Source organism: Camelus bactrianus, chromosome 4, assembly GCF_048773025.1.
Source record: "Camelus bactrianus isolate YW-2024 breed Bactrian camel chromosome 4, ASM4877302v1, whole genome shotgun sequence".
Classification (NCBI taxonomy): domain Eukaryota; kingdom Metazoa; phylum Chordata; class Mammalia; order Artiodactyla; family Camelidae; genus Camelus; species Camelus bactrianus.
In genome coordinates, this window is record NC_133542.1 from 74,295,102 (window position 1) to 74,319,804 (window position 24,703).

The 24,703-nt window shown below is 51.3% G+C and overlaps 1 protein-coding gene across 1 annotated transcript in view; it reads left to right on the forward strand.

The window, feature by feature from the left end:
- Positions 1–23,329, forward strand: part of CFAP77 (cilia and flagella associated protein 77) — a 123,100-nt gene extending 99,771 nt beyond the window's left edge. The window contains exon 6 of the mRNA XM_010955902.3: positions 22,473–23,329. Coding sequence (XP_010954204.2) covers positions 22,473–22,595 — 123 coding nt within the window. The 3' untranslated portion in view covers positions 22,596–23,329. The remainder of the gene's footprint in view (positions 1–22,472) is intronic.
- Positions 23,330–24,703: the final 1,374 nt, after the last annotated feature.

The following is a 24,703-nucleotide window of genomic DNA, read 5'->3' on the forward strand; positions in this document are numbered from 1 at the left end:
GAGTAGGAGCACAAATCCAGAAATAAGAGTTTTTATTTCTAAAAGACGGGGTTTGCTGACCTCAGGCCCCTTCCAGTCTTTAGATTATTGTTATAAAATACTGTTATGAGCACAGTCGCCAACCTGTGATGCTGGCCTCTTGTTTGGTGCCGGAAGCAGTGCCAAGTCATTTACAGGTATTATTTTGTAAGCATATCCTCACCCGAGGGTACAGAGGAGAGGCAGAGAGGGTTTGCGCTTTCCTCGCCCAGCACGTGGCTGGGCCTGGAACCAGGTTCCTCTGACTGCAGGGCCTGAGCTCAAAGGCACTTTCCACGGTGTCATAGAAATGATGAGAAATAGAATAAAAACGCCAGCCCCGGGGACTTCTAGAGTGTTGTTCATCTTTTCCGGGGATGTTCATGGGATTCTGGAAGTTCAGCCACAGGAATCTCAGAGCAGGGCTGGTCCCTGGGCGCCACCCAGCACAGCCCAGTAGAGAACCCGAGAGCCCCATTGTGGTACCGCCACCACTACAACATTCAGTCCCCTCCTGATTGGGAAGCACCCCCAATGAAAAGCATTTATTGAGCTCTGACTGTGTGCCAAATGCGGGACATGTATTATCTCATAGCTATGATGTCCCCATTCTACTGATGTGGAAACTGAGGCTCAGAGAGGTGAAGGAACTTGCCCTGTGAGAGGGGGGTGGCTGCCTAATCCAGGGCCTCTTCTCTGCACGGCCGGTTGGGGATGCTTCCTGAGGACACTGTCCCTCACCTCCCGGCCTCACCCCTGTGAAGGGCTCCTCTTCCCCATCAAAGGGCTCCTTTCCCACCCTTCGAGGCATTCATCCACACTGCAGCTCACTAATTAACTGGGCAATTAGTTGTTCGAGGCCCATCTTCACCTATAAAGTGTGAGCCCACAAGGACATGCCTGTCATGTTCCCCACTGTGTCCCCAGAGCCAAGCACGGGGCCTGGCACTCAGCAGGTGGCCAGTAAATGTCTTTGGAAAGAACGAACGAAGGATAGAGCACAGGTAACTATATTTGCCATCTTGTAATAACCTGTAATGGAAAAGAGTCTGAAAAAGATTGCATAACCGAATCACGTTGCTGTACACCTGAAACTAACACAACATTGTAAATCAACTGTACTTCAGTTTTTAAAAAAAGAATGAATGAAGGAGTGGATGAATGAATGAGTGGCCAGCCCAGAAGGACAGAAGAATTTACAAGCCTTTCACAGATCTGATGAAACCGCCGCCCCAACCAAAACGTCCGGGTGCCCGCCGGCCCCTGGCAGCCACTGACGGGGTCTGGACTCAGAAGGGCCGGCCAGAGCCACTCCTGCTGCTGCTGTGGTGGCCCCAGGAGTGTCTTTGTGCCTCGTGTCTGCGCTGATCCTCACCCCCCTCCCCACCCGGCCCCATTATGAAAGGAAAAAGCGCTTCCAAAAAAGTGGAACATGTCACAGTGATGGATAACCTAAATGGACTCTCCCCGCTCGTGAACAGATGTCGACGCTGAACTCTGTCAGAAATAATTAAACACCTTTCACACGGAAAAGCAGCGGGCAGGGCGCAGGCGCTCCTGGGCTGGGTCAGCGCAGAGCAAGCTGGCTTTCCATCCCTCCCCATCCGGCACCAAGCAGGGCACCTCCGGGTCCGGAGCCCAAGCGGGACCAGGGAGAGGAGCAGAAGCACCCCTTGGTGGGGTCCTGGTCCAGCCCCACAGCGTCCAGCGCTCCCTCCTGGTCTGTGTGACCAGCAACCACCGCCCGAGGGCCAGCGCCCAGAGGGAGGGTCGGCCGGCAGCTGGTGAGTGGATATGCTACCGGAACACTCACCATGGGCCACCAGCCAGTCACCAGGCTGGGCCAGTGGCTGGACCAGCGCCTGGACCCCCCTGGACCTCAGTTTCCTCATCTGAAAATTGGGGGGGTACTAGTTCTTAAGGATTTCTTCCAGCCCAAGGTTCCGTGATCCCAAGTTCACTGGCAAGGAGCCATGTGGCAGGAGGCACGGGGGCTCCTGGAGGTGGCAGACCCCAAACCCAGAGTTTTTTGGAAACTGTGAACTCATCACCTCGTCCCTGAGTGGTGGGACCGCTGGGCTTGGGGCCCATGCCCTCTCTGCCTGGAGGCCAGACTCTCTCTGTCCTTGGTGAGGTGTGCTGGGGCTGTGGGCAGGGAGGAGGGGGCGGTGTGTGTGTGTGTGTGTGTGACTCTGGGTCAGCCAGACCTGGGTCACGTGGTGACCCTGCCACTCCTGGCCTGTGAGGCTACCTGTCCAAGGCCCCGTTTTCTCTTCTGTAAAATGGGCCAGTGACACTGCCCTGGCAGGGCTGCTGGGAGGATTCTGCAAGAACAGGTGTACGACATTTAGCAGAGCACCTGACCCTTATCACATCACCTGTGAATGGCAGCTGCTGTGCGGATGGTCCTGGTGGTCACTCACTCATTCATTCATTCACAAAACTTGTCGCCGAGCACCTTAGTGTCAGACTCTGTTCTTAGTGCTGACGACACACCACTGTGTGATGGACGGCAGACAGGTAACTGCACAGGTGGATGGCTAGACGGGGACGTTTAAAGAAACTCCACCCTCGGGTGTCCATTCCCACAGCCTGAAATGCTGCAGAGATACCAACCTTGAGCTGGTGGCCCCGAGTCTGGGGGTAGGGACAACCCTCATGATGATAACCCCATCAACGCAATTCAGGCACAGGCTGGCCCACCCTGTTCTCCTGCCTTTTGCCGAAACCTCCTCAGGTGTTTCCAGCACGGGGCCAGACACCCGGCTTGGCCAGGACAGCCCTCCTTTGGGCCAGCTGGGAGAACAGCACGCCCCCAACCCCGCTCTCAAAAGTGACCCAGTCTGAACCACATGGTCTACGGTCATCTGGTCAACATGGTTTCTCCCTCTTTACCAAAAGGTTGCCAGTCCAGTAGGCACATGAAAAAATGCTCAATATCACTAACTATTAGAGAACCACAAATCAAAACTACCACGAGGTAACACTGCACACCAGGCAGACTGGCCATCAGTAAAAAGTCCACAAACAACAGGTGCTGAAGAGGGTGCAGAGGAAAGGGAACATTTCTACACTGTTGGTGGGAATGTAGTTTGGAAGCTACAGCCATTATGGAAAGCAGTATGGAGATTCCTTAAAAAACTAAAAATAGACTTACTATATGATCCAGCAATCCCACTCCTGGGCACATATCTGGAGGAAACTCTAATTTGAAAAGATACATGCACCAATGTTCATAGCAGCACAATTTACAAGAGCTAAGACCTGGAGGCAACCTAAATGTCCACTGACAGATCATTGGATGAAGAAGATATAGATATAATGGAATACTACTCGGCCATAAAAAAGAATAAAATAATGCCATTTGCACCAACATGGGTGGACCTGGAGATTGTCATATAAGTGAAGTAAGCCAGAAAGAGAAAGAAAAATACCATATGATATCACTTTATATGTGGAATCTAAAAAAATGAGACAAATGAACTTATTTACAAAACAGAAACAGACTCACAGACATAGAGAACAAACTTGTGGTTACCAGGAAGGGAAGAAGGGGGTAGAAGGATAAATTGGGAGTTTGGGATCTGCAGATACTAACTACTGTACAAAACATAAATAAACAGCAAGGTCCTACGGTGTAGCACAGGGAGCTCTATTCAATACCTTGTAACAGCTATGATGAAAAAGAATATGAAAAGGAATATATATATGTATGTGTAACTGAATCACTACGCTGCACACCAGAAACTAACGCAACATTGTAAACTGACTATACTTCAATTAAATAAATAAATAAACAAAACCAAAAGCCCAAAAAGACTGCCGGTGATAATGGCCCAAAGACAAAGGGACAGAGCCCCAAGTATTTATGGGACACTGACAACAACAGTGAAAGTCTGGACGCTGCTGCCAAGCAGTGACTTAGGTACGTGTTGGGAGATATTACAGATATTACATAGCTGATTCACAGCATTGTGGAATATTACACAGCCACTGAAAATATTGACTTCAGTCTGTGCTTACTGACATTTTAATATTTTCAGGGGTTGGGGTATAGCTCAGTGGTAAAGTGTATACTTAGCATGCACGAGGTCCTGGTTTAATCCCCAGTACTGTCATTAAAATATATAAATAGTAAATAAATATGTAAAAATTACAAAATATGTTGCCACTTTAATAATAATCTCCCCACATGTTACTGGGGGAAACAAGCTGTACTGTGACCCCGTTTGGAAGGAGGCATCCATACGTCACGGAGGAGGGGTCCCACGTGGCAGCAGCCATGACCCCGGGCTGAGCTGGAGGCTGTTTACTTCCTCGGATGCTCTTCTCCGCCTTGTTTCCCTTTTTATAGTGAGCACTGGTAACTTTTACAAAACCAGGAAGTCTATTTTTAAAAAGTGTTTTTAAGGAGGGGGACTTACCCCCTTCCCCGGGTGCCTGTCCCAGTGCTCATCCCCCTTTCCGCGCCATTCCCCACCAAGGGCTCACAGAACGCTCCCGGGATGCTGGCCAAGCCTGGTTTCTCCTACTCGGTTTCCATCAGGCGTGAAGGTCAGAGGCCCGCGCTCTCCCCCTGCCATGAAGGTGGCTGACGCTGAGTCCAGATCTCTAGGGCCAAGCCCATGACATAATTGGAGGTTCGAGATCCATTTTAGAGGGGGTTTGCCCAAGCATCTTGGGGTCTCCACTTCAACCTGGACACGCCGCCCCCCGCCCCCATCACTGCCCCATCTTTCCTCTACAGCCCCGATACCCACTTACATTACATAGTCGTTCAGTCACCAAAGTATGAACAAATTGACTATATTTTCATTTGGCTTTTGGTTTCAGCCCCACTGCTTTAGAATAATGGCTCAAGCTATTAAGCTAACAGTTTGATTTACAAGCTCTTGTGCTCTGAACCCTGGGATCAGACTCCTCTCTTTGTGGAAGACCAGCCCTGCCTCGGGTCTCCTGGGTCCCTGGCTTCCTAATAGAACAGGAGACGGCGGCGGGGAAAAAAAAATCAGCAGTCAGTCAAGCAGTGACACCCAGAGATGATTAGTGAGAGCTGCTCAATCTAAGAAAAGGATTTTCTTCCCTACCTTTAAGCTCTCTCACGAATCATAACTGGCTGGGAAGTTAACTCTCTGTTAAACCCCCCGAGCGGGCTCTCGACCTGTCCACCTCTCAGCCGCCCCCTCTCCAAAGGGCCTGCACGATTCAAATAAAGATGCACCGTTGTCTGCCCGGGGTCTCTCAAGCCGCAGAGTCACTCGTTCCAGACCCAGGAAGGGCAGACTTCAGATGTACTGCCCCTCCCCAAGGTCCCTGCCTGTCGCTCTGTTACATGGGAATAAGAATCGTGCCAGGCTGCCGCGTAGGGCACTGAGAGCAGGGATGGTACATGTCACACGCGAAACAGGGCAGCAGGAAGGATGATTCAGAGGCCCCGATGCTCTTGACATTTCTTCCCTAAATACAGACCCCCCCCCATCATAAATCAGATCAGTATGCAGAGGAGCTGACTCACTGAAGGGATAAAAGCAGAGGCTTAATTGGTTTTACATAATCCGGCACCTTGGAGAGACAGACTTTTTAGGCACCTGCTCACGAGGTGACATTGCTCCTTAAATACTGGCAAGTCGCAAATGGCCAGAGCCGAAGCCCTAGGGATGGGGACAAGAGGCTGGGGAGGGGGTGAGGGGCAGAGAGGAGATAGCGGCCAAGCTTCTGCAGCAGCTGGAGAAATCTTGGGGTCTGGAGGGACCTGGGGCATGGAGGGAGATGGCAGGTGTCGTGGGGGATGAGGGAGCTGGCACTTGTAACAGAAACAGCCCTGCAACCTGGGGACCCCCAGCCTGGCTGTCCCTTCATCTTTCCAACACCTGGGAATTTTCAGTTTAATCCAGAAACCCTTCTCCCCCACTGGGTGCAAAAATATTTCAAATTTCGTGTTGAAAATCAGCCGGAAAATAGACTAAGACAGCTTGTTTTGACATCAGGTATATATTTCTAATCTCTGGAGAGAGCTAGAATCTCATGTTGAGTTTTGGGAGTTGATAGGACTTTCGGGGTCCCAATTTCTTCTTCCAGCTCATCCCCAAGAGAATAAATCCTCAATGATCTAAAGAGACTCTCCTGGGCTCGAGAAGGAGTTCAGGTTAACGCCTGCCACCTCTGGAATGACTTCCTCCACGTCTCCCACAAACCCCTCATTTCCACACACCCCCACTTGTCAGCCTCTGTCACCAGGCACCAAGGTTGCTGGCGTGATGGGGTCCAAGCCGCCTGGCACATGACCAGCAGCAGGGTCTCACAGATAAACAACATTAGATGATCTACTCGGGTAAACTCAGGTTCATTCAAGCTGAGGTTTGTCAAAAGTGCAGGCGAGATGAACCCCGGGGTGGGCAGCCTTGTGTCTAAAAGCCTCAAGCAAAGAACACAGCCTTCCTGGTTTCCCTCGGAGATGCGGAGTTCATGGGCACCAGAGAACATACGTCGGGGAGAAAGTAAGACGATGGGGCTGTTTTTCTGGCCTTTCCCTGCCTCTCCTCAAAATGAGCCCAGGAAATGGTGCCGCAGCAGTGTAAACAACGTGGGTGGTTTGACCGAAGTCCACTGGCTGGAGGTACAGATGGAAGGGCGTCCAAGAAGACCACGTTCCCCGACGGCAGCACGAAAACACCGCTGACAGCTCACACGTCCCGAGAGCCCCTTCGGTGCTGGGCTGGGTGCTTTGGTGGATGGTGTCGTTTCATGGCAATGCTCACAATAACCCTACGTGGCAGAGAGAAGTCACACCACCAAAGCTTGGAGGCTTCAAGGCACGTGCCCCAAGGTCACTGTTAACAAGTGGTGAGTGGCGGCTGAGCCCTCGGGCTAGCTGCCTCCAGGTCTCGGGCTCGGAAAGAGCCAATAAGTACTGAGGACCGACAGCTGAGGTCGGGGCCAGCGGGGCTGAGTGCGGGACCTGGGAAGGAAAGCGGAGGGCGGTCAGGAGCTCGGGTGAGTTTATAGGTGTCCGGAGGGTCGTGGTCAGCCCTGCTCTGGCTGAGTTAAGCCCTTGCAATAAACAAAACTTCCCACTGCCCTGATAGCCCTTAGACCTGGACAAAACCCCTGAGCTTCTTTTAAATTGCAATTTGGCCCCAAGGCTAAAGAGGAAAGAAGCCATTGACCAGAGGTTCAGGCTTGCTATACCAAAAGGCATGAGGCAGACGTGGAGCCTAGCAGGAGGGCCGAGCCTGTGGGCTCAGAAACCACACCGATCCTCCAGGTCCCAGCCTGCCTCGGGCCTGCCTCTCTGCATCTGCAAAGTGGGGATAATGACAGACCCAAGTGCAAAGATGCGTGTGAAGTGCTTGGCCCGGCCCAGCCAGGGGAAGGCCTTGGAGCAGGGACAGCTCCACGCTGGACGGACGGGGCTTTGGCATCTGCTCCTCCAGAGGGTCAGTCCTCAACGCTGGCTGTGCCTGGGGTCCTCTGAGGGGAGGCTTAGAATGCAGACTGCAGCCCCCCCCCCCACCCAGGACCCTGACCCAGTGGGTCTGGGGTAGCCGCCAAGCCTGCATTTTCAGCAAGAAGCCCCCCAGTCCCTGGGTCAATGTCAACTCCTCCTACACGGTTATGTTTGAAGTACACATTCGCCAAGGCCGGCACGACACGTCCATATGTTTGCCGTAAAGCAATTTGGAGCTTTGAAAGGAAACATCCTGTTGGAGGCAGGCTGTCGTCTGTCTGTTCAATAGCCCTAAGGATTGTGAACTTCTGTCTTCATCTGCTCAGACCACTGTCACAAAATGCCAGAGGCTGGGTGGCATGAACAATGGACATCTGTTTCTCTCCGCTCTGGAAGCTGGAAATCAAAGTGCCAGAATGGTCAGGGTCTGGTGAGACTCTCTTCCTGGCTTACAGACAGCCACCTTCTCCCTGTGACCTCACGTGACAAGGAGAGAGAAAGCAAGCTCTCCGGTGTCTCTTCTTATAAGGGCACTAATCCCATGATGGGGGCCCCACCCTCATGATTTCATCTAAACCATTACTCCCAAAGGCCCCACCACCAAATGCCATCACACTGTGGGGCAGGGCTTCACACGTGCGTTTTAGGGAGACACAGTTCAGTCCATAGCAGCTCCTTTCTCAAGTTCAGCCAAAGTTTGCCTCATTCTGGCTCTTCCTACCTTGCACCTCCTGGTTGTGTTTCTCTCTCTGGAGCCCCATGGAATCACCTGCTTCCCTTTCTCATTGATAGTCCTGCAAATTCCTGAAGTCAGACACTGTTTTGTCATCCATGTCCGGGTTCTTGATTGTTCCTTGGGGCAGAGTTCCGAATACCAGAAGATGGGACCCTGGGTTGCAATGACGGTGGATCACCCAGATGCCATGACCTCTGCCACTCAGTATGCATCCTCTACCTTTGTCTACAGTCACAGATTTGTCAACTTGAACCACCTTTCTACATGATTTTTTAACAAAATTGTGGGTTCAGATATTGAAGAAAATAAAACATCTATTTAGAGCAAAGAAGATGGGGAGGATCTTTAAGAGGCTTGAATCTCGAGGGCGTGTCTAAAGGGTCTTGCCTTATCCCAGGCTCCTAACGCATCCATCCATCCATCCAACTGTCTGTCCAGCCAACCATCCAGCCAGGATTTGTTGAATGTCCACAGGATGCCCCTAAGAGTCGAGTCAGGTCCCTTGTCCACTGACATTTACCTGGAAGAGCGTCTGGAGTGTGGCACCAGTACCCTCACTAGTGGGTTGAGGACACCCAACTCTAATATTCCTATTTGTGACTTTCCTTGTCAACCACAGAAAGAGTCTAGTCCTTAAAAGATACCAGAAAAAAATTCTTCCTGCTCATGATGCCAGTAAGAGAAAAGGGGAAAGACGGCACCACAGCCCAGCACAGTGCACTCCACCCCATGGACACCGCTCATCTGAGCGTGTCCCCTGCTTCCCTGGCAGTAACACAGGAGTCATTCAACAGCCAATATGAATACGTGATATGGCACCGAAGGGCACTGCATGGACGGCTCAGCAAAGGACTTAATTTGCAACCAAGCACAAAATCAAAGACTCTGTCAACCGAGGAACTGTGTGCCTGAATAGCCACCTTGTGCTACCTGGGAAAGCACTGCCAGGTAAATTTCCAGAGAAAGTAATTAAGGAATCCCCATTGTCTAAATTCAGCAGCAAAATTCTGAAGCTCTGGAATTTGATGCTCGCCAGGGATCTGGTGTCTCCTCTCAGCTTGATCCTTCATCAAAATGAACAGAAGCTTATGAAGGAATCGGCTGGCGCATCTCCCCCGCGTTCTCCCAAGGACACTCTCCAGCACCGTGTGCCCCTGTGTGTGTTGTCTTGACAGGGAAGCAGTCAGCAGCAAATGAGATCGCCGCTTGTGGGAACGGGGTGAGATTAATATACAAATCTATAGACCTCTCGGAGATCTGGCAGGCGCCAATTAATATTTATCAAGTACCCACCGCGTTCGTGTGCTGAGTATGAACATGCAAAACACAGTCCCCGGCATCAGGGAGTCTGTACTCTGACTCAAAAGCTACACGCAGAGAGATGCCCCCGCCCTATTGGGAGAACCTACTGGGAGTTTAGGTTTATATTTACAGGGAGTGGCCTCCTCTTATGCAGACGGTGTGAAATTCTCAACCAGGCGTCACCAGCACCACGGCCTCCACGGGGGACCACCGCTGGGGACGCCAGCCCGTCGTCAGGGCCCACGCCATTCACAAGGACTCCTCGAAAGGTTCCTATCGACACATCTCCTCCACTAACTCCTTCTTTAGCTTGTACTGGAGTTTAAAATAAAAGAAGTCAATTACAGTAAAAGAAGTCCCACTGTCCACTGAAGATGAGAGTCCACCGTGACCATCCACATCCTGGTATCTCTAAGGAGGGGGTGGGGGGTGGGGGGGTGAAGCAGCCCACTGGGATATCCCACTGCCCTTTTTCAGGCTAGGCCCCCTAGCCAGGCGCCTCTTGGCCATCTTCTAGAAGAAGAACACCAAGCAGACTCCGATGATCTGGGCTCTGAAAAGGAAAGGGGAGGAACCCCCCCCCTTTCCTGGCAGCTTCGCTTGTCACGGTGTTTGCTGACAACCCCATTGAAAACAGCCCTAGCTGCCGCTGTGAAGTCCCGTTCCATCTCCCATTCACTCCTTCCTCCGACAGTTTTTGAAAGGCGAAAGGTCTGGAAAACACTCCCCCACCCCCACCCCGCCCCGTCCACCCCCGGCCCCATCACCCAGGGAGAGGGGCTGTCGCGCCTTCTCACCTGGCCCCTCGGTGCACCGCCTCCAATTAAATCAAAATGGTTTGTTTTTAATGGTCTTTTACACTGACAAGTGGGCGATCATTTTGGGCCCACGAGCTGTCAGGGAACTGAGGCAAATCCTCCGTTGATAATGCCCAATGCTTCCAATTAGGAGCCGGGGCCGCTCCCGGCGCACTAACGATTCCCCAGCCGCCCCCCGGGCCCCTTTGGCGCTGGCTGTTTCTTCTTGCCTCCTCCGCCGCAAATTACTGACACAAAACGGAGCGCCCCGCGTCTCCTCCGCCACGCCGGGCCCGGGCCCTGTTGGGCTTAATGAGCCGATGGAAGTTTCGTGGCTCCAGCGCTAAATTCTTTTCTTGTTTGACAGCTGCTCGGCTAAGGCGAGTGTTGACCTTATAAAAGATTTAGTGTTTCTCATTATTTTCTGTCAAGCTTCACAAGTGATGGCTCTGCTGTTATCATTTGCATCCTGGGGTGTGCGCGTGTGCGTGTGCGGGATGGGGCTCCGGAGTGGAGCCGGGGAGACAAGCCGGTCGCAGAATAAAAATCTGGGGGACCAGATGTCTCAGGAGAGACCGCGGCCCTTGTTAATTACTTACACTGCGGACCTGCTACCGCAGAGCCCAGGACACACTGTGTCTCTCTCCTCCCAAGTTGCATTTGGCTCCTGCACGCCGGCGTCTAGCCTGACATCCTTCTCGGGCTGAGGCGGTTCAAAGAGAAGCCAAGATGCAAAGCTGGGGTGACTGACGGAGGATTCCGTGGCTCCCAGGCCTCCCGGGTGGAACTCAGGCGGAAGCACAGCAGAAAAGCAGCGCACCTCGAGGCTGGAGGGCACCCACAGCCTGCGGACGACAGCCCAGCCGGGATGGGCCTGCAGGGCGAAAGGACGCGCTGAGGCGGACGTGCTGTTAGGGCTTCATCACGGGGGAGCTGACTCTTCTCTTAGACTCCGTTTAAAGTCCTCACCAGCAAGAACCCCCCCCCCCCCCGCTCTGCACCCTATAAGATGATGTAATGGTTTTAAAAAGCAGAACCACTTTTTTTAAGTGGCACATATCATTGTCCCCTATGGGATGACTCTGGGAGCATTTGTTAGTTCTTATTTTGCCCCCGCATCCATGCCACATCGGGGCTGCGCTATATAAATAACAAGACTCCAGGGAGTCCTGCTGGCTCCCTCCCCAGCCTCCGGCGGCCTCTCCATCTCATCTCTTTCAAGCCCCTCTGTTTCCCCCCTCATTGCCACCTACCCACTGGCCATCCCTGGTGAGGGTGACCTCAGGTTGCCTGAAGAGGGTGAGAGAGAGTTAAGGGCAGAATGACACATGGATGTCTTCTCCCAGGGTGTGGTTCTGAGTCTTTATTCCTCCTTGTCACCATAGGAGACTCCATTTTGATCTCTTAGAGCAAAAATATGGCACCATCTCCCTCCCATGCCCGTGGCAGACCTTGCTAATCAATCACCGCACGCTTCTCACAGGCCTACATTCAGCCTGAGAATGTTTTATAACAGAACACAGGCGTGAGCCACCATCACGGGAAGTGCAGCCTCCTTGCCATCCCTGCCTTCCATTTAAATAAGCTGCTAAGGCTCCTAAGAGCCCTTGTCTTTTTATGCTACATCAAGATGATTTTTATATGAAAGGAAATAAAGTATAACTCACCAAAGGAAAATCGATAGACTGGACTTCATCAAAATGGAAACCTTTGGTGCTTCAAATGCTACAATCAAGAAAGCGAAAAGATGACCCCCAGAATAGGAGGAAATATTTGCAAATCAAATTTCTAACAAGGGAGTTGTAGCTATGAATATAAATATTACTCTTACAACTCGGTAATGAAAAGGCAACCCAAATTTTTTAAATGGTCCAAGGCTACGAACAGACATTTCTCCAAAGACGATATCCCAAATCACCAGTACACACAGAAGATGCCATGAGGGGAATGCACATCAAAGCCTCAGTGAGATTCCGCTTCACACCCGCGAACGAAGACGGCTCTAATTTAAAAAGAGAGACAATAACAAGTGTTTGCAAGGGCACAGAGCAATCGGAACCCTAATAACGTTGATGGTGAGAATAAAAAATGGTGCAGCCACTTTGGGAAACATTGTGACAGTTTTCCAACAGGCTAAACACAGAGTTTCCACGTGACCCAGCAGTTCCACTCTTGGGTGTATACCCAAGAGAAGCCAAAACACACATCCACATAAAAACTCGTACCTGAATGTTCCTAGCAGCATTATTCATAATAGCTCAAAAGTGGAACTCACTCAAATATCCATCAGCTGTTGAATGGATACACAAAACGTGGAGATCATACGGCAAAATGTTATTCAGCAATAAAAAGGAATTAAGCAGTGATGCACGCCGCAGCGTGGATGAACCTTGAGGATGTTATGCCGAGTGAAAGCAGCCAATCACAAAAGCCCCTGCACTGGGTGATTCCATCATTGCAAAGTGTCAAGAATAGGCAAATCCACTGAGGCCAAAAAGTAGATGAGTGGTTGCCAGGGGCCTGGGGGAGGAAAATGGGGAGTGATTCCAAAGGGTATAAGGTTTCTTTTGGGGATTATGAAAATATTCCAAACTTAGACTGTGGCAGTGGTTGTGCAAGCCTGTAAATAGACTAAAAATCAATGATTTATACCCATGAAGTGGGTGAGTTTATGGTATATGAATTATATCTCAATAAAGCTGCTGAAAGAAACAACTCAAAAAAAAAAAAAAAAAAAGCCCACTTGAGTCAGATGAGTGCTCACTGCCCAGATTCTGTCTTTGGAGCCTAGGACAGCTGACACCCTCAGATGGTGAGGGAGGCTCTGGTCTCAGCTTCCCCCGTTACCCATGATGAGTCTCACTTACCTGGAGCCTATTAAACTTGGACACTGAGGAAGCAGAGGTGGGCACCGACCTGGAGGCTTTCAGGAAATTCAGACAAACACCCCGGCTTGGTATCATAACCCTATGATTTATCTGCCAGCATCTAGCAAACAGATTCATTGTTTGATTTTGATCTCAACTACTGCTGACTACCCTTCCCTAATTCTTGCGAATGAGCTACAGGTATTGTTTGGCTTCTGAAAATAGCAGGTGGGTTCTCATTTTCAGTCATTCATGACTGTCTTTCCTCTGCCCCACTAAGTCTCAAGAACCCCACAGTCGGTGGGGCGCAGACCTGGTTCCCAGGTCTGGCTTTGCCGCTTAGTAGTGGGTCTCCTTGAGTTGGCGTCTTAACCATCCGGAGAGTCAATCTCCTCTCTTGTCAAGTGAGGAAGTCCCCCCGACCCCTCACCCTCGAGGGTCGTTGCTCTTCCTTCTTCACCTGACACCGTTCCCTGCGGTCCCACATTAGACCTTGGGGGCAGGAAGGAAGTTTGTTTTCTAAGCCCCAGCTTGGATGTTCTTTGAAAATACAGCGTGTGTCAGCAGGCAGGGTCAGGTCCTACGTCCTTGCTCCATCTATTTTTGGACCACAGAGGAATTAGAGCCAGTAGCAGAATAAAAATTTAGGGGACCAGATGTCTCAGGAGAGACTGCAGCCCTTGTTAATTACTTGCACTGCGGACCTGCTACCTCAGAGCCCAGGACACACCGTGTCCGCCAACAGCATCTTGCATGGATTTGTGTGCTACGGGGCCTCTGACCTCCAGCTGCCTGAGCTTGACAGAAATTACTGACCTGGGACTGATCCATAATTTTCAAGTACCTCTCATTAGAGGAGACAGCCCCTCAATCTTAAAGCAAAATCTCTCTTCCAGTCACCTGAGCAGTTGTCACATTAAAAAAACTAAACTAAAATCTCTATAGCTGTCATTTTTTTTAAGCTCTTTGGAAGATTTTTCTTTTAATCTTTTAAAATCCATTTTGCCTCAAATCCTACCTTTTGCCTTCTCGGCCCCCAGACTTGGCGCTGGAAGGCTTGGTGTCCAGTTAGGGGACCACGGTGTGGCTAATGAGAGGGGACTGGGGAGCAGCTGGCCCAGCTGCCCCTTTTAGGAGGATGTGTCTGGGGAATCGTGGGAAAGCCACTCAGCCTGTGACTTGACAGCAGTGGGTGGGTTCCTCCCATGGGGAGAGGGTGGGGCCCAGAAGCCAGACTCCCAAACCACTGGTGGTGAAACTCCGTGTGGCAGCAGAACTCCTGATTCAAATGGAATCAAACACACGTCTCCAAGAGATAAATCTGGTAAAACAGAGTAACTTTCTAAACTGGGCATGTGTGCAGAGAGAGAAACCCTTGCCCCCAGTTACTTCTCCAAAATGCAGTTCGGATCGGGGAGGGTGTAGCTCAGTGGTAGAGCGTGTGTTTAGCATGTGGGAGATCCTGGGTTCAATCCCCAGGATCTCCATTAAAAAAATTAAATTAAAATTAATAAATAGATAGATAGATAAACCTTATTACCTCCCCCTCCCAAAACACAACAAAACAACAACAAAGAAATGGAGTTTGAAAATCAGCCCTTGTGCTTTCATCTTAAAAAACAGAAAAGGCAATGCTCCCTTACAGAGAAAGCTGAAGCCCTCTGCCCCCCTTCCCATTCTCACCCGCTCCTTCCCAGAGGCAGCGCTGGCCCTGCCTTCTGGGCAGGTCCCTCCCTCCCATGTCTTTCCCTTTAACTAGGTTCACGCCCATCCTTGAACCACACAGGGGATCTTATGTGTGTTTTTTTCTAATTTTTTAATTTTTAATTAATTAATTTTTTTAATGGAGATACTGGGGATTGAACCCAGGACCTTGCGCATGTTAAGCAGACACTCCGCCACTGTGCTATGCCCTGCCCTCTCATTTTGTGTGTTCTAAATTCTTCATATAAATGGCATCCTCCTTATGTTCTGTTCTGTAAATTAGACTTTTTATTTAATGTGACGTTGTGTTTTTTACTTGGATGGACCTCGAACAGCACTGTCCTACAGAACTCTCTGGGAAGTGTCCTAGGTCTGTCCAGCCCACTTCAGGAGCCCATGTGGCCAAGCAGGCTTCTGAAGCCCTTGGAATGTGCTTAGTGTGACAGAGGGACTGCATGTGAAAAATTTGTCATTTTAGTTACTTGAAATTTAAATAGCCACATGTGGCCAGTAGCCACCGTGTTGGACAGTCCTCTCTGGAAGGTTCATCTCAACTGATGCAGAATATTCCACGGCATGAATTTACCACCTTGGTTTATCCAGTCCCCACTGATGGCCATGTGGGTATTCCCAGGATTCGGTGTCATATTACAATGAGGATGGTGGTACACATCTCCTAGTGGACGTTTTAAAAAGTCTCTCCAGGGTGTGTATCTATACATGGATTCAGGGGTTCACAGGCTGTGCGTGTCAAGCTGATGCCAAATTCCTCTCAAAGTGGTTGAACCAATGAACACCCTCACCTACAGTGATGAAAGTTCCCGTTTCTGATCATTATTACCAACCTGATGGGCGAGAACTGCTATTTCTTGCTTTGCCCCTGATTACACACTGTAGGGTGCGTGCCTTCCCCTGAGTTCGCTGGCCTTCAGATTTCCCCTCCGTGAACTGCCCGTCCGTTTCTTCTGCCTGTTTTCCTATGACCATGGGACCCAACACCACTTTTGCCTCCCTACCCTGCCTAATCCTCTGAGTCTCTGCTTGTGTGTTATTTCCTTGGGAAGATAACTCTTCTCTGGCCCCAAAGTATGAGTTTTTAATTCCCTGTATGTTAAGCTCTTATCTTACAGAATCTGGTACTTTTTTTTAATGCTTAGCATAACTGTAAGTGAATAATTTGTTGTGTAATTCAATTTTTGTTACTAGTTTCCTGGCTCTGTGATAGCAGAGGCTTTCTAAATTTTCCCTGGATCCTAGTACCTAGCAGAGAGCCGGGCACATAGGATTCAGACTGAAATAAGGAGCAATGAAGGGACGTGGATGGAAGGACAGTGACCCCTCCTTATCCCCTTACCCAGACCACATGGGTGCCTTTTCTGTAACGGTGCCCGCTCAGTCCACGTAGAGATTTTCCATCAAAAGTAGATCCGACTTTTCAAACAGCATTAAAAAGTAACAACATCAACAACAACAACAGCAAACCCGCAACAGATACCAAAGGATCTGATTCACACAGGTTACCTTGGCACCAAAGGAATTAAATTAGAAATCAGTCAAAACTGTAACTTACAAAATTAACTGGAAATTTAAAACCACATTTATAAATAACTGAAGGACCAAAGAAGAAATCCAAACAGAAATCTGATGGAAATTAGATGAAAAGAAAACTGAACGAAAATAAACATAGTCAAAGCTTGCGAGGTGAGATGAAAGAAAACTGAGAGGGAGACATTGTTGCTAGTGCTATGTTCCATAAATGTTAATATTAGGAAAAAAAGAGAAAGATTAAAAGGTAATTATAGCTCATCAGACAACTCTGGATGCTAGAAAAAAGAACAACAGAGTAACTTCAAAGAAGGAAACTGTGAAGTCAAGTGCAAAATTAATGAAATGTCAAAGGCACAATTAAGGTTATCAATCAAATGAAAAGTTGGTTCCCACAAGTAGTTCAGGAAAGTGCAGATGCTTACAAATGAATTGAGCAAGGGAACCCAGGAATCTAGATCCCATGGGGCGAGATGGGGACCACAGTGGGCAGGGCGTGGACCTCAGGAAAAGGTGATGGAGTAGCTGCTGGTGTCAGCTCTGCCCAGGACCACGGAGACCTTGGGAGGCTCGCTTCCCACCTCTGGGCCTCGGGTTTTCCATCTGTATCGCGGGAGAGCTGGATGCAGTGATCTCCAAGGTCTCTTCCAGCCCCAGGTTTCTGGGACCCTTTTGTTCTAGTCTGTTTGCAGAGAGGCAAAGGGTATTATCCAGGGAGGGGAGTACGATCCCCAGGAACAGTGCTGAATACAAATCTCTTTTAAGGTCTGACGGTTGCTCACCTCCACTGCCTCGTCTCTCTCCCAGATACGCTGATTGGCTTTCATTTCCTCCAGTTTGTCCACAATCTCCCATCTCAGGGTTTGGGCTGGTCCTTACCATCTGCAGCATCTTAGTCTTCCTCTTCCCCTGGAGAGCTGCTCCCTCATCCTCTCTAGAGAGACTTTCCTGCCCCTCAGATGGAGTTGAATTCCCCAGACCACAGTCCTATTAAATTGCCATGAAGCAGTTACATGTATGCGTGCTTAGCGACCACCTCCAGCGCATCTTACAGGGTCCGTGTGGGTGTGCCTTACTCACCAGTGTATCCCCAGGGTACGCAGCGCAGTCCAGCGCCCGGTCCTTATTTGGACAATGTATTTAGATGCTCCCCATTCAAATAGGACTGGTGCTTTCGCCAGCCCACCCTGCTCCCTGCCTCTTATTTACCTGCATTGACCTGAGAGCAACTCAGCTTCATTCAGCAGAGCTGTCTCCTGCCAAAGCTGTTACAATTTCTTAGCTCCAGGCAGAGATAGACTGCAGATGGCTTAATTTAGAAGCATCTCGGAAGGAATTCATTGCTCCACAGCTATTCATCCTCTGACTCCGGGGGTCCGTAGGGTCGTGACCACACGCACTTGAGGCCTGACTTGTAATTAGGACCCTCATCTCTGGCTGAGCTGCTATTTTGGGGAGGAGAGAGCGTGCATGCGTGCAGGATGAGGGCCACGCTGCTCCCAGCAGTGACTTTCACTCGACTCATTTCCTGAGCATGTATTAAGAGAGTGGAGTTGACGGATGAAGAGCTGGGGCTGGAGTCGCATGGCTCTGGTGTCTGTGAGACCTCGGGCAAGTGACCTAACCTTTTTGAGTTCCCGTTTCCCCATCTGTAAAAAGGAGACAACATCTGGATGTTCTGGCAAACGACAGGTCTGTTACTGTAACGGTCCTGGGCCTCCAGGACAGACTCTGCAGAGGGGCACCTGCTTCCTGGCGTTTTGAGAGCCAGAACGCCCCTCTCTGTGGGCTCCCGTGTTCTGCCTGGGGATTTGGGGATTTCTTGGGTACAGAATAGGCCCAATTTCCCTCCACTTTCTAAACAACAGTCCCATAAGGGTGGTGGTCGGGGGTAAGCTTTTGCCTGAGTTAGCTCTTGGGAAAGTTCACCAGCCCCAGCCACTAAGCATCTCTGATTTTCACCTCTAGAAGCACGCGGTGCCTGCTTCTGCTTCTGCTGACACCACTTCCCCTGCTGTACCTCCCTTCTGCCTCCCTCATCTCAACCCTTCCAGGCCACATTCAAGTCCCCCCTGGCCTGAGAAGCCTTCCCTGACCACCTGAGGCCAGGTGAATTCTGCCCACTTCCTTCACTCCCTCACTCAGTCACTCATTTTGTTCACCCTTCCAACTTTGTTTAAACATGTCCTGAATGCCAGGCCCCGTGCCAGGCACTGGGGGTCCTCAGAGAACGAGGCGGGTGCAGACCCCACCTTACATGGCTCTGTCATCGCTTAAGCTGCCCTGTCGTGGATGACTTAACTCCACGAGAGTCCAGCTGGAGTGGAAATTCATCCACATCAGAGACCACATACAACACACGTGCCTTCTGCCTCCCCACTTCAGCGCGGTGCTGCTGAGAACGTAGGAGGTGTCCGAACGTCACACAGTGAATTCACATAATTATTGGTCAGTCACTCCGGTGAGCCTCCAATGCCCCAAACACCCCTTTGGAAAACCAGGGGAATGGAACTGGGGATGCCGAAGTACAAAGGGTGTGGTGCGTCACCAGCCCTGGCACATGGGTGCTTAATAAATACTTTTTAGATGGATGGAGGAATGACTATTTCTTCCTCGACAAAGTTTCTCAGTAAAAGGAGATTGCAAAAAAGAAAATTTCTCCTAGCGTCCTCTTTTGTTTCTGTGCTGGTTTTAACCTGATTACCTCCAAGCTGAGCAGCCCCTAAGGCCTAGATCCTGCCACCTACTCTTGAGATGAGAGTGAGTTCTGAGCCTCCTGCCACTGGCACCACCCACCGCCGGCCCCACCCACCGCCGGCCCCTCCCACCGTTCCTGCAAGCTGAACCACCTAGGGACCGGCTTGAGGCTTCTATTCATTTCCCGAGGCTGCCGTAACAAATTACCACACTCTTAGTGGTTTAAACAGTAGAAATCAATTCTCCAACCGTGCTGGAAATCAGAACTCCAAAGCCAAGGTGGCTGCAGGGCTGCACTGCCGCTGAAGGGCCTGGGGGAGGAGACTTTCTTGCCTTGTCCAGCTACTGGTGGCTCCTGGCCTCCCTGAGTTCTGGCTGTGCCACCCCAATCTACAGCTCCGTCTTCACGTGGCTTTCTTCTCTGTGTGTCTTCTGTCTCTCACAAGGATGCTTGTCACTGGATTTAGAGCCCACCTGAATATTCGGGATATTCTCAAGATCCGTAACTACATCTACAAACCCCTTTTTACAAATAAGGTCACATTCACGGGTTCTGGGGTTCAGATATGGGTATATCTTTTCGGGTGGGAGGTTACCATTCAGCCTTGTACAAGGGCCAGGGAGGCATGTGTTGAGTTGCACAGACATGGACTTCAGAGCTGTGCTTCCCTCTTAAGAACAATTGGTGACTGGCTCCCAGGGACAGAACTGTTGCCACTCCGAATGCTACAGAAGACCATGGAGACCTCGAGTCCCAGTCAGCTGGACATCCAAATCGGCTGGGGGCGACCAGGAGGCCCCCAGAGACCCTACCCACCAGTCTTACTGAGTGTCTCTACCTGCCTCCTGGGAAGCACGGGGTCAGGAAAAAAATCCCTGTCCCTTGCCAGAGGGGATACAAGACACACCTTGGAAGCCTTTTGTTTATTGGCTACTTCATCCCGCACGATGTACTGGGCCTTCTCTCTTCTCAATAACTTTTGTGAGGCCACTTGGCAATTTTTCTGAAACTGGAGATTGAGCTGAGAACATGATCATGATGGGATTGATCAAGACGAGTTGACACCAAGCACTGAGCCCTAGGTCTGGGTGGGCCTTCGGTGACTGTGGTCAGGGCCCTGCCTGGGTGCACTCGTAGCTTTGGGATTGAGCTCAGGACCTGCCTGGGTTACAAGGACCCCAGATGATCCTGATGCACATCCAAGAAACTCATAATCTGAGGCCAGAGCTGGATGGGTCCCAGGAATGCTGCCGTGAGGGTCCATGGAGGGCCTGCCCTGTTTGTAGGATAGGACTTGTGGGCATTTATTTTCCTGGAGGTCATGGCTTTCTGCAGAGTCTTCAAAGGGTCCACATCCCCTGGGGGATGTAGGACGTGGTTTCATGTCCTAGAATAACAAACTCAGTCGATCACCACTGATTGATTTTTTTATGGGTTTCTAATAAGACTTTGCACACCCCCTACCCCCTTTCTACCTCATGAGTAAGGTGCAGGGAGCACCCCATACACAGCATGAGTGGCAGCTGTGGCAGAACATTCTAGAAGGAATCCAGAACTTAGTGCCCAGCGGCTGGCTGGGGGTGGGGGTGATGGGTGGGGGCTAAAACAGAGTATCTCTGCCACTAATTCCCTGTGAGGCCAACCCTGGACTAAACGCTGCTTCGGGCCTCAGCTTCCCCACCTGGAAAATGAACACAGTCAAGTTGGCTTCCACTGAGCCCTCCTGCGCCCAGACGTGCCTGGTCTCCCCTGACGGCGAGCACAGCTCCCTGGACCTGAGGTCAGGCAGCCCACAGTATGGGTCTCACTGACCCTAAATGGTGCCAGACCTTGGACTGGGGGGCCTGACGGTGTCTGGAGCAAGACAGCAGATGCCAGCCCCAGGGAAGCAGGAGGTCATGGCAGCTCCGTGCCCAGCCTCAGCAGAGACATCATCCTGTTCTCTGCTGTCGGGAAACCACTGCTGGGACTTGAGCTCTGCTTAAGGGTCATGACTTCCCCCAAGTGGGGGTCCCCAGGCCTCTGCGCTCCCGGGTGGGGGCCAGAGCACGGGGCACTGAGCACAGAGGCGGTCTCTACCAGTTCCTCCTGACCTGCCTTCTACTTCCTTTCAGTACCGCATCCTCTCCGGGTTTTTTCTTTTCTCTCTCCTTTCATCCCCAGAAGGCTCTGTGGGCTTAGCTAACCCCCACCCCCAAGGGGACCAACCCTCGCCTGTTTCTTGGCCAGAGCCTGGGGCGGTCCTCTGCATGGGTCCTGCTTTACCCTGAAGACAAGACAGAGACTTCAGGGTTCCTGCTGATCCCCCCACCTTGGCCACCGCGTCCCCTTGTGCGCCATCGGGGGGGGGGGTGCCCAGGGCCAGCCCACGCAGCCCCCTTCGCCTGGGAAATCCTTGCTCAGCCTACAAGTCTCCCCGTCTCCCCTTCACGTCTTCCCCAGAGAGGCTGCTGACTCTGGGGAGGGTGGGGCCCATCATTTGTGCTCACTGCAGCCCTCCACCCTCCACTCCACAAATTCTAGTGAAATAGCTGCGTAATTTCATCACCGCCTGCTCCCACTCTGGCAGAGAGGGAGTCTGTCTTGTTCACCGTGGTGCCTGGCAGAGTGCACTCGGTTACCACGTGTGGCCTGAATGAAAGAATGAATGAATGCAGACATAAGCAAGCCCAAACTCTTCCTACCCCATGCCTCCCTTAGGTTATCCTAAAAGAGAAATGCCATTTTAGGGGGATTTTTCTGGCCTTTGGAGGTGGTGTGAGAGACCCAGGAGACAGAAACGCTTTCCAACAACGGCATTTCCTGAGAAGGAAGGGCTGGCTGAAACACTGATTGTACAAAACGTTACCTGCAGAGGCTCCCACTCCCGGGATCTGGCCCCAGCTCTGGTGCTGGTGAGTCCCCGGGGGCAGCTGCCACCCAGAGGTGGGGGAGTCAGATCGACCTGTAGCAGCTGCTCCAGGAGGCGCCCCCTTGGTGAGGTTAGCTTGTCTGGGGTTTTTAATGGTGGAGCATCCGCATATGAAGGATGATGCTGGCTGTCGGGTCCCACTGCCAGGGGACCTCACTCACAGCCAGGTGATGTTCCTGATGCACACGTTCCCAGCAGTGAGCCGAATGGAAGGGGGAAACCAGGCAGCCCTGCTCTCTCCGCATCTGTCACATGGCGTGTCACCCCTGACTTCACCCTGCAGCGCCAGGACACCCACACCCCTCCCCGACACTTCTCTCCTTCTCACAGCACTTTTTATTATTACTCTAGGATGGGAGAAGGGGGTGGGCCAGGGAGAGAAGGGGGACCCCGGGGCCGAGCCCCCGAGAACTCATGTCCACTGACCGGTTCTCCTTCTGTCCACAGGTGGGCCCCCATCTCGATACCTTCCCCACTGAGGCCGATCGCCAGAGAGCATTCAAAGCCCACCGGGAAGAACATGCCGTGCGCCAGGGGACCCTGCGGATGGGCAACTACAGCCACCCCTAAAGCCTCCTTGACCCGGTAGAAAATCCTCTGAAGGACTCACCTTCCCTGCCCCAACTGACGCGAGACACTCTCCCATCCTTATGCAGGTTCTGCTTGGGCAAGAACCTCAGATTCAGGTCTTAGGTTAATGGTTTTTGGTAAGAGTTCCTCCCCCATTGAGTTAGCCAACACTTATCTCCCTGATGACTCTCCTCTTCAGGACTCCCCTCCTTGGCCAGGCCGCCCACCCCCTTCTCAAGCCCTCACCTGATAAGATAAGCCCAAATCCTAAGGCAGATTTTAGACTCCAGGCTACAGTTTGATTCCAAGGCTCTGCCCTCCAGTGCTAAGAACAACCTGGGCATTTCCTGCAGAAAGTGTGACAGTAACATCCTTTGAAAGTCTTCACTTTCTATTCCAAACATGAGTTTTAACTGCTCTTTCTGGGATGCCCAGTGTCTCTCCAAGGCAGTACTATCTCTCTGGGACCCTTGACGGCAGGAAGAGCCAAGGCTCCTTGCTCAGGGCCGGCCCCCACCTCCTCAGTGCTGCGCCCAGACGGGCTTCTCCACCAGCACCGACCTCGGAAGGTCCCCCTTCCCCGCTCTGGAAAGAGAGAACCTGCTGGGAGAGTGGGCGGCTGAAGGTGCACGAGCTGCAGCAATTTGCACCTCAGTATTCCTGCAGGTCCTTGGGCTTCTCCCCACAAATTAGATACCAATCTATTTCCAATTAAAACTGCTGTTTGTCATTCTCCTCTTGTGCCCTTTATTCGTAAACCAGTAAACCTATAACCGGTGGGAGAACCAACCTCACGCGCTTCAGGGTAGATGGCCTTCTCCAAAACACCTCAACTGCACCTGTACGAAGTCAGGCAACTTCTCGGGTTCTTGATTCCATTTCTAGTCTGAGGGTCCCAATTGTTGTGCTTCAACCCAGAGCCCTCCCCGGAACTCCAGGCTCATTTATCCAACTGCTCCCTGAATGTCTCCACTTAAGTGTCTGGTGTTCAAGTCAAACCAACACAGCCAGGACAGAACTCTGGATTTTTCCCACCAAACTGGCTTCTCTGTCCATTTTTCCCATCTCATACGTGAGACCACACAGATGCTGAATACTTCGTGTCTTCAAAAACCTTCACAACTCTGCTTCCTTCAAGCTCACATCCAACCCATCAACAAGCCTGCAACCTTCCTTACAAAACACCTGATTCATCCCATCTCCCTGAGTCCCCATCACCCCTGGAGAATGGCAGCAGATTCCTTAACCATCTCCCTGCTGCACCCCCAAAATCCGTTCTCCACATGAGACAGGAGGGAAGGGGACGGGGCACAACCATTAAAAGAATTACACAGCAACTGAGGATAGGTTAACTGGTTAGAACCAACTTGGCCCAAGATGGTGGAAGACTTGGCTTCTGATAGAGCTTGACCCTCACCATGGGCTCACCGTAACACACTAGCTGCTGCATGGCTCACCCACAGGTGCCATGACAGCTCCCAGGCTGAGCATAGGCAGCCAAAAAGTGGGCGGGCTCAATTTCTGGAAACCCCCACCCCTTCCCCCAAATAGTTGGAATAATCCGCCCACTCGTTAGCCTAGGAAATTACCCAGCCGTAAAAGCTAACAACTCCAAACCCTGGGGCCGCCTCTCTTGTCTTCTGAGATGGCCTGCACGCTGTCTATGGAGTGTGTATCTCCCTGAATAAATCTACTTTCACTTTATGACTCACTCTTGAATTCTTGCCTGCGTGAGACAAGAACCTATATTCTCCAGCTACCCACAGAGCAGCTTGTTAGCACTCCAGAAGCTTCCACTGCTCTTGGGATAAAATCCACACTCCTCACTGGGCCCACAGCCCCCCCCCACCCCCATCCCGCTAAGGCAGCCAAGGGCCCTCCCTCTCCCTGCTCTGCACCCTCCTCTCACTGCCCAGAGGCGTCAGCCCCACCCTGCCTTAGGCTTTGGTTTTGCTTCTCCCTCTGCCTGGAACACCTGGGCCCCAGACTGTCACCTGCCCGCCCCTTCTTGTCATCCAGATCTTAGCTCAAAAGTCAAGTCTCCTACTCCAAAGGCCTTCCGTGAATTAGCCACCAGTTAAAGCCACACCAACCTGTTTTATTCTCTG